Here is a 9,821-nt window from a genome sequence, read left to right on the forward strand (position 1 = left end):
ACATACTTATCTTGAACCACCCCCACTCTGCATCCCCATGTGGGTCCCATTCTACTCGCCTCTTCTTCTGTGAGCGTTTTGGAGGTAGCCCTTGACGAGACATTGCTCTTCCTTTTGAAGTTTTGGGATGCCGAGGACAGAGCCATCATCGGCTGTGTTTCTAAGCTATTTGGCCTTCCCCTACTCGTCATTGGCATCTACCCTCCTCGGCACGGGTACTGGGCCTTGGTAGATAGTGGGCCAGGTCATAAGTCTTCTGGCCCCACAGTTATATCATGAGTACAAAAAAGATCTAAGCTTATTTTTTTTGTTTTTTTTTTTTATAATATTTATAAAGTGGTGTTCTAGCCTTTTTTTTTTTTTTTTTTTTACTATTTCATTTCCTACTCAAAATATTCTCAAAAATCTTATGAACTTATAGTATGGTGGATTAAACTAAGGGAAACAACAACCCCAACTTCTTCTTTTTTTAAATCCTTTATAATATTTATATCTATTAAACATTTTTAAAGATATAGCCTCTAGGTTTATGTCACGGCCAGACCAATAAACCCACCACTTTAGTATTCCTGTGGGGGTGACCTAATTAATTTGAATTCACAAAAAACTAGTATATTGAATTGAATCAGGTTGGAAGTATAGTTGAATGAACTCTGGTACATTTGGTGAAAATATATTTTAGCGAAAAAATAAAAAGGCCAAAAGATACACGGTTCATGAAATGAAAAGGCCAAAAATAAAATGGGCGCTGTTGGTTTAGATGTATATAGATCATGTATACTATTATAATATTAAAAATGACAAAAAAAATTTCTCAAAAAAAAAAAAATTTTGACAAAATTTTGTCTATACTTTCCAATACATTATATAACAGTTATCAACTTGTACCATTTAAACAAATCAAACAATTTATTAAAAAAAGTTATGTGACTAAAGTTACATATGGATGATCTTTTCAACCTAGTGTGTAAATATATTTTGAGTTAAAGATAGAGAAACCATAATGTATTTTGGTAAAATAAATAAAAGGTAAATTGTAAATTACACCCCTAAAGTTTGAAGTGTTTAGATTTTACATTCTGAAATTTCAGAATTAACATTTTATTCCTTGAAATTTGAGGGTGTTTGGATTTTACACTATAACATTTCAGAATTTGGGTTTTTCACCATAAATTTCAAGGGTGTTGGAATTTTACTCCATAATATTTGGATTTTACACCCTGAAGTTTTAGAATTTTTGATGTAAAATTTAAACATTTCCAAATTTTAAAGGGTAAAATCCATATTTTAAAACATTAGATGTAAAATTTAAATTCTAAACTTTTAAGGTGTAAAATCTAAACTTATCCAAGTGTAATTTTCAATTTACCCCCAAAATAAAAATATTTAATAATATTTATATCTTAAAAATATTTTCTCGAAAATTGAAAAAATTTACCCCTTCAATTTTTTTTCTAAAAATGACTCCTTACCGTGTGCCCACACATTAGCAAAAATCCTTGTTTAAATACCAAACAGCACCTTATAATCCCAATCCCACCCTCCTTCTGATGACTGATGAGTAGCACTTGGTGTATAGGACGATCACTACTCGTAGCTTCCCGAACCCTCAAAACAACACCAACACCAACACCAACGACAACAACCAAAACTATCATCACTTCTTCAACGCTGAAGCTGAACCCGAATCCTACTTCTACAAGATTCTTCCCCTATCGAACCCGCCTCACTCATTCATCACCACCATTTTTAATGGCTGCTGCTAGGGTTTCCAATGAAGGAGGAGACGACGTCGTTCGCTTCCCTCTGTCTCCTTCCGCAGCTCTCGTTATTCAGAAGGGGGATATAACCAAATGGTTCGTTGACTCCAAAACCGATGCCATTGTCAGTGCCTCTCTCTCTCTCTCTCTCTCTCTCTGTTTACAACATTGTTTATGTATATAATATATGACTGCGCAAATCGATTAAGTTCTCGTTATTTATAATGGCCAAACAAATTGTTGATTAATCTGTGTTTAACTGCGTATTGATTGATATTGTCGATCTTAGTGAAATGCCTAAAATATCATGACCCATGTTCTATTTTCATCATTTTCGTCCCTGAAATTTTAAAATGTACTACATTTGGACACGCACATACACACACCCACCAAAAAACAAAAACAAAAACACTAACAGAATTGGATGGAAGGAAGAAATGGAATATGTATTGTATTTTGATTTTGAATTGTGATTCCATGTTACGAGTTATGCTATCAATTTAAATTAATAGGTTCAGTGACCACCCTGACTTGAAAAAAATATATTATATACTAAATTAACCTATTTTCACCGTCCTAATAAAAATTTTGAACACCTTTACTTGAGAATAATAAGAATTTGAGTTCGATAAATATAAGAGTTTTCACAATAATTTTTATGTGGTAAGTTGTTACTAATTCTAATTCGGGTTCAATATTGACGTGTTTTACTCACCAATAATAGGCTAACAACTTGTTGCATAAGATTTGTTATGAAATTGTTGTAGTCACTTTATTATTCTCATATCAGCATTTTCAATTTGCACTTTATCTTTTTTTTCTTATTCTCTTTGATAGTACAAAAAAATTATATTATTTCATGTATTTGAATGTTTTTTTTTGTGACGTTATGTATTTGCGTGGTTTTTTTTTTTTTTTTTTTTTTTTTTTTTTGTGACGTTAATATGTTCGAATTCTCTCTTTATAAATTTTGAATAATTTAGTAATCACCCTAAAAAAAATTCCTAAGGCCGCCACTGACTTATATGGTAGTAGAGCCCACATGTTGTGAGAGGAAAGATTCATATATTGGATGTATGAGGTAATTGTTGCAATGGGTGCCATTGTTACCTGATTGCATAATTAGGGATTCAGAAGCTACTTTATCTAGTTTCTTATTTGCAATGAATTATCAATTACTATGAGTTCCAGTGCGTCTTTCTTCATTTTGAGGGACATGTTCTGCAGGTTAATCCAGCAAATGAGCAAATGCTTGGAGGTGGGGGTGCAGATGGGGGTAATACATTAATCTCTTATGGGTATTTGTTGTAATAGCAATAAAACAACGACCATAACTTTGATACTTCTGTGTTTTTTTTTCTTCAGCTATACATAGAGCTGCTGGTCCAGACCTCCTTCAAGCTTGTTATAAAGTTCCAGAAGTCAGGCCTGGAGTTCGTTGCCCCACAGGAGAAGCAAGGCTTACCCCGTAAGCTCTTATGGCCTAAGTTCTGTTTTTTACTTACGGCATCGTTTTAACTTGTATGTCAGAAACACATATCAATAGACTAACTAGTTGTATCATAACTATGCAGAGGTTTTAAATTGCCTGCATCTCATGTAATTCACACCGTTGGACCCATCTACAATGCTGATAGTAACCCTCAAGCCTCTCTGAGAAATGCATATAGGTACTTGTGTATGTTGCTGCTATTATAGTTAGCATGTTTTATTTGTCACTGTTAAAGATGATTTCTTTTTGCCAAATCAATTACAGGAACAGCTTGAGTGTTGCCAAAGAAAACAGCATTCAATATATTGCATTTCCTGCCATATCCTGTGGTGTGTATGGGTAAGCTGAACAGCTGTTACTAACAAGGTGTTTCAAGCACAGGATTACACATATTTCTTATAACATAGAAAAACAGCTTATCTTTCTTGGTTGCTTTTATTGAGTCCTAACATCTGTTGCCCTTAATGACAAGAATTTCGAATGGAGAATTCATTTACCTAAGTGATGTGGACTGACTCAATTAAATTTTTGACCTTTCAATAACTCATGCTTTAACGTGCTCTTAATTCAGTTCTAATCAATAACATGAGGAAAATTACCAATGTTCTTCATAATTTTGGCAACAAAAACATTATGAAAATTACTTGCTCAGTTGAAGTTATAAATGACTGAGGTATAGTTGTGGATTCTAATTTCTCCTCTTTAGATGTCCATAAAAAGTGTATGAAAATTATATCTTTTTTATATTCCTTATCATATCTTTCAGATATCCTTTTGATGAAGCTGCGACGATAGCTATATCTACAGCTAAAGAGTCCTCAAATGACTTTAAAGAGGTATTCCTCTATTTTTTTTCTTTTTTCTTTTTTCTTTTTTTTTTCTTTTTTCTTTTTTGCTTTGGACTCCACATTTCCAGTATCTTCACTTATTTTATGTAGCAAAGTTGTTTGGTTCTTATAAATGTGCAATTTCTTGTGAACTGGCATTTACATGATGTATTGTTTGCAGGTACACTTTGTTCTATTCTCTCCAGATATTTACAATGTGTGGTTGAACAAGGCAAACGAAGTGCTGAAAGATTAGTCTGTTATATCAGCTAGCTATGGAGAGAATTATGGGCACTTGCCTATCGTATCTATATGTGCAGCTGTTCTACTTTGAAGTTGATGGTGGCTTGTGTATGGAATTACCATATATAAAACTTAAATATCTAAGGTTGATAAAATTTAAGTGACAACTACTTTTGAGAAGATGTCCTTTCTCTTGGAAAAACGGATCATTCTAATTATATGTGTCATTGTAAATTATACCTGTTTGAATGCTAGTTGAACTTCTATCTCCATAATGCCCCTATTATGTGCATCTAATAATAAGAAACAGGTTCTCAAATCTTAATACATTGTGTTGCTTTTGTTCCATAGCATTAGTGTTGATTTTCTGATCTTGTTATTTTGAACAAACAAACATCAAATCCATACCATTACTGAAAATTCTGTAAGTAGTTGATTATCATGCAGGCATATCTGACAGCTTCCTTTCATGCTAAATAGGTTTTTCTGGTCAAGACCATAACCGACTATATTAAGTTTCAATCTGATTGTGAACTTGAAACTCAGGTTGTCTTTCTGGCTTCTTGCCTACTTGACAGTAAAGGGTTCGCAATCCTGATTATTCAACAGATAATTAGCGTTCTGCTTTCTGGCTTCTTGCCTACTCAATCCTGATTTTTCAACAGAGAATTAGCGTTCTTTAATAAATCATGAGCAGGCCATGAAAAACATCCGATGAGGTTCATGGAAAACCAGAATTATCGCAATAGCTGGAAACCATAAAGTCGATAATCTTTTCCCAGTGGACTGATATTGTTATGATAATAGGCCACATGGCCAAAGCCATCTGTTTTGGGGTTTTCACAAAATAAAGTTTAGGCCACTGAGCCGCTTCAAGAACATGTAACAGAAGAAAAGCTGGCTATTCAAAACTTCCAAATCTACACGGCTGTGCCAAGCTCACAAATTTTCTTAATCAATTCTAATGAAAGAGAATGGGCATTCCACCCATTACGTACAGAGAGAACCAAGGATTTCGGTCTTGGTCCACCAACAAAAAGATAACAAATAACAAACATACAGATAACTTGAGAACAGCCACTGCAACTCCAAAACAGCCCACTTTGTTATTCATTACTGAAACTAGAATTTCAGAACTATGAATCCTTGTTCTTAGAAAAATTCCGGGGGAGTCTGCTAAAAACACCATCATCCACTATTTTATAGTGCTTTGAAAATTGTCGTTGGATTATTCCGCAACACCTATCAACAGGTTCCTCATATTTGCTGTACAACGCAGGAACTGTAATTGATATGATGGTTCCTGTTGCCATCGAATTAGAGAAAAGTGTAAGTAGAGCATCAAAAACTGAGGAACTTATTTGTAAATCAACCTCTCTCTCTCAAGAAAAAGAAAACGAAAAAGAAAAAGAAAAAGAAATTTAAAAAAAAAAAAAAATTTGATAAGTGTCTTATGCACCTAATTCCGTGTGTATAAGAAAAAAGCAGTTGGCTGGAAAGTTTTTGGCGAGCTCAAGTCAGAAAAATAGTTTACTTAAGTTAAATGGGAGCTCATTTTGTTGCCAAGACATGATGGATGTCTTATGCTGACCATGCAAGAATGGTTAATTTTCAAATTGGCCTCAAGTTTGAAAGAAAAATCTGGATTGTCACATGTGATCTACAGTAGCACACACTAGCAGGGGCAAGCAAAACATCCCATGACATGGCAAGACAGATATATTGCTACAGGTTGAAAATCTAAGGTCAATTGGCAGATATACATACAACAGAAAGCCACAGTGCATCTTTTTAAGACAAAGGAAGAACAAGGGCGTAAAAAAGAGACAGAAGATTTTCCTATATAATAACTGGGCCAAATTATGTGATGATATACACATAATATGTACATTGATAGATATATAATGACTTTAAAAGGAAAAGGTTAGAAAAAGAAAACAATAAGCAGCACACACACACAGAGGAACAAGTTACACAACATCAGCCACCGCACTTAAGTGACAGACTAAGGATGAATTTGCATACCAATATATGCAAGAGTGAAGAAAGAGAAGTAGCTACCGATGACAGACAAGAGCCACATACAGACCACCACCTGTAATACATAATAGTATGTGAGAGAATTCCTTAAATGAATCAGCAAGGTACACAATGCACAATTAAAAGAAGATTCCCATGGTTTCAGTGGGATCAATAATAGATCCCAAGAACCTATTTAAATAGCAGAGAGCTCCATAAATCATGCAGGGGATTGGAACCCAAATACAGTGGTTTGCACTACCTGCCCTGCAAACCAAATAGAACAAACATTGATACCAAATTGTTGTCTAAGAGAAAATTAAACACAGTTGAGTCGCAGTGCAGTTTCTGAAACAGAAAATTCTTGTTTTTCTTCAGGGAAAGGCTCTGCACAGGTACTCATGGTCACCCCTGCCCATTTTTGGACATTTCCCCACATCTCTGCCCCCTCTTGGCATATTTAAACCATTTTTTTTGGGCACCAATAAATGTAGGTTGATTATCATTTTGACAATGGATGAATAATTGTCATCTACAAATCATGATTGCCTCATATTTGCCCCACTATGGTTGCAACACCTCAGCCATACAGCTTAGCATGTTTGAATAATTATACTGTAAATCTAGACTGACCTTGAAAAAAAGTCTAAAATCCTTGCCAAGAGTGATGTCGTGAGCCATATGCAGAACATTATTGATTTTAACACGAAATGATGCTGCAGCATTATTAACCATTTCCTCTGATAATACTAGCTCCGGTAATGTTTGTAATTGTCTGCTCAAGAATGGAAACAGTTCTCATGATGAAAATAGTTTGGGCTCTATAATAGTAGAGAGATATAATCAATTAGCAGATCAAGGGTAAGATTACCTATCTCTGATAACGTTATAGTTGGCCCAAAGAAATAATAGTATGATTAAAATCAGCAACACATCTGAACAAATTGATAAGAATGATAATCCAGACCGCTCAAATAGGAGCCATGCAACTGTAGCAACAACAATGACACCAAAAGAAGCAGTCCGCCGCTTCCACAATAGAATATCAGCAGCTAAAATAAAAATACAGATAGTCAAGTAAAATGATATCAACTAGAGAACACATGTAAATATATGCAAGAAGGCTGTAGCTGGTGAAAAATAATATGAAAATTTACATTACTAGTTTGCTGCAGGTTTTGATGGCAAATTGTAATTGCTAATAAAAGAAAGTGGTACATATTATAAATGCTCAACACGTCATAATCCAGCTAATTAGAGTTGGTAATAAAAAAAATTCAAATGGATTGGAGGCAGGGGGATGAGAAACATAAAGATAATGTAAAGGTCAAATCCAAATAACAAAAAAAAAGAGGACCCAGAAAAAGAGTTGGTCTGTAAAGGATAGGAAGTTTTTCAATGGTAAGGTACACAGGATTTGTTCTCATCTCAAATCAGGCACCCCTTCTATCTCCTACATATGTAAAGTACTGTAATGCAAATTCAACTGCTTTTGCATGAAAGAAAAATGCAGCAAACAGTCAAGCCATTCGAAAAGGCTGGTATCTTTTAGCCGAAAGAGAGAGAGGAAAAAAAAAGAAGAAGAAGAAGATGAAAAGGCTGGTCTCAGCAAATAAATACAAACTTTCAATCAGAGAAGAGCAAAAAATTTTCCTGTACATGATGGATTAAAAGAGAAAACCAACAGCAGTTGTGATTGCAAAGAAGGATGCAACATAAATCCAAGTTGTGCTAAAAACATTGATTCAAAATATAGAAACTCCGTATAATCTCTCTTTTTTTCTTTTTTTCTATAAGCAAAAACTGTGATATATAATCATTGATACAATGGCATTTACTACACATCATTAATACTATCACTTTTAGAGAGAATACATCAAGAAGAGTTTTTCCAAGGTGAATCACTGAAAGAAATAAAAGAAGACAACTTCAATTAAACCTAGGTACAACACACAGGCCCGTAAGGCAAACTTTGTGATATAATGGACTCGTATGACATAACATAAATGGTGGTTGCTACTACAATATCATCCATAACTAGGAGTTACATTCTACCCCTTTTTTCCAGTACTATTCTTTTCTTCCTATCTTCTCATATGATGTGTATTTATCACCATCTGTTTCAATTTCAGCCAGTCTTGCATTGTTTAATTTCTAAATTTCCTATACCAGGGTACCATAGCAATCTACACATACAATTAATAATGAACCAAAGTGGCACCACTCCTCTTTAACATAACTTTCAGAAAATCCAGTTGCCTTCTATTGATGGTCTAACACCATGGTATGATTGCAGATGTTAGGATTGAGAATTGGGAACTTTTAACGGGCAGAACAAGCCACTGCAAAAGGCCCTTGAGTACGTTCAAACAAAACAATCTATTGCACAAATACCTTCTCCATTCATGATTGCCCCCATCCAATTTTACCTAACAGGTACCATCTCTTCTATCGTTTTCATACTTTTAATTAAAACTGTTTTGCCCATTAAAAGTTTCCAATTCTCAATCCTATCCATCATCCTGAATGATAAATTAAAGAAAGACATGATAGCACAAAACACAAAGTTAAAAAATTTGGAAACAATTACTAATCCATCAAAGTCTGTAACATGATACCCAATTATGTTCCTTTTTCACATTGGTCAAGAACCCACTAACTTAATTAGAGAATAAGATGCAATCACCAATTTTTTCAATTCATAAAACTTACATTAAGGGAAGGAATTGAACTCCAGCACAAATTGTCTAAGCCGCAATAACACACTAAAAAAGACACAAACTTGCAAAGAGTGATCGCATCAACAGTTGTGTTTAAAATTGAAAATGCACGAAAGCCCACTTCATATAACACCCAAATCTGTTCTTCATTAGAAGCAATCAAAAATTCCCTTCATCTTAAAACCACTATAAATCATAAATCCCAAATGTAAAGGACGCAACTTTAACATATGAAAATGAAATAAAGTCAGTCAAAAATCTTTTTTTTTTTTTTTTTACCTTTACCTCCACCCATAAAACTGTGGATTGTGCCTCGGTAAGCTGACTCTCCTGGGCTACCTGAAGATGTGCAAGCTGTGGCCTTTCTTGCGTCCTCATCATCCTCTATGTTACACAAGTCCTCTGGACTTTCCATGAAAACCCAGAACTAATACAACCCCAGACAAGTTGAAAACCCCAGAAGGAGAAAGATGAGGCAAAAACTTGGATTGGGCAACTGAGAATTTTTCAAGTTGGTTTCAAAATTTTTGAAAGCTGAGAATAACTTTTCTTTTTGTGTACGAGACTCCGAGTTGGGATCAGAATTCTGGAGTAGTCAACTTCACGCTTTCCGAGGTGAATACGTGGCCAGCTCTAAAAGAAACTAAGAAATGGTCAAAGTCGACTTTACAAGCTCCGCGGTGATAATATTGAACTGAAAGGTTTTGTTGAGGCGATACTATATTTGGTCGCCTTGAAAGGCTACGAATAGCCAAGATAA

At 34.6% G+C, this 9,821-nt stretch overlaps 2 protein-coding genes across 4 annotated transcripts; one reads left to right on the forward strand and one right to left on the reverse strand.

Annotated features, from left to right (window-relative positions):
* Positions 1-1,513: 1,513 nt before the first annotated feature.
* On the forward strand, positions 1,514-4,647 carry LOC115955373 (macro domain-containing protein VPA0103). The gene is made up of 7 exons (XM_031073484.1): positions 1,514-1,884; positions 2,988-3,036; positions 3,126-3,228; positions 3,335-3,430; positions 3,517-3,591; positions 4,019-4,088; positions 4,261-4,647. Exons 1-7 carry the CDS (start codon positions 1,558-1,560, stop codon positions 4,333-4,335), a joined length of 795 nt encoding a protein of 264 aa, XP_030929344.1. The 5' UTR covers positions 1,514-1,557; the 3' UTR covers positions 4,336-4,647.
* A 412-nt stretch (positions 4,648-5,059) lies between these two features.
* Positions 5,060-9,821, reverse strand: LOC115955372 (reticulon-like protein B16). 3 transcript variants are annotated; one of them, XM_031073483.1, is made up of 6 exons: positions 9,341-9,676; positions 7,213-7,393; positions 6,975-7,116; positions 6,604-6,608; positions 6,348-6,417; positions 5,060-5,625 (listed from the first exon to the last, which is right to left on the reverse strand). In XM_031073483.1, the coding sequence occupies exons 1-6, from the start codon at positions 9,474-9,476 to the stop codon at positions 5,551-5,553; spliced, it is 609 nt and encodes a 202-aa protein (XP_030929343.1). In that variant the 5' UTR covers positions 9,477-9,676; the 3' UTR covers positions 5,060-5,550. The 3 variants fall into 3 exon arrangements, with proteins under 3 accessions (XP_030929343.1, XP_030929341.1, XP_030929342.1); XM_031073481.1 differs by lacking the exon at positions 6,604-6,608 and having other exon boundaries at positions 9,341-9,821; XM_031073482.1 differs by lacking the exon at positions 6,604-6,608 and having other exon boundaries at positions 9,347-9,676.

The sequence above is a fragment of the Quercus lobata genome, chromosome 8 (genome assembly GCF_001633185.2).
Source record: "Quercus lobata isolate SW786 chromosome 8, ValleyOak3.0 Primary Assembly, whole genome shotgun sequence".
Classification (NCBI taxonomy): domain Eukaryota; kingdom Viridiplantae; phylum Streptophyta; class Magnoliopsida; order Fagales; family Fagaceae; genus Quercus; species Quercus lobata.

What these genes read in the sequence shown, in the direction of transcription:
- LOC115955373 (XM_031073484.1), top strand. Translation starts at nt 1,558, where the DNA reads ATGAGTAGCACTTGGTGTATAGGACGATCACTACTCGTAGCTTCCCGA. An exon ending in AGGTGGGGGTGCAGATGGGG is followed by an intron (nt 3,037 to 3,125) that starts GTAATACATTAA and finishes TTTTTTCTTCAG; the next exon opens with CTATACATAGAGCTGCTGGT. An exon ending in GGAGAAGCAAGGCTTACCCC is followed by an intron (nt 3,229 to 3,334) that starts GTAAGCTCTTAT and finishes ATAACTATGCAG; the next exon opens with AGGTTTTAAATTGCCTGCAT.
- LOC115955372 (XM_031073481.1), bottom strand. Translation starts at nt 9,476, where the DNA reads ATGGAAAGTCCAGAGGACTTGTGTAACATAGAGGATGATGAGGACGCA. An exon ending in TATAACGTTATCAGAGATAG is followed by an intron (nt 7,117 to 7,212) that starts GTAATCTTACCC and finishes ATTCTTGAGCAG; the next exon opens with ACAATTACAAACATTACCGG. An exon ending in CTTCACTCTTGCATATATTG is followed by an intron (nt 5,626 to 6,347) that starts GTATGCAAATTC and finishes CGATGGCAACAG; the next exon opens with GAACCATCATATCAATTACA.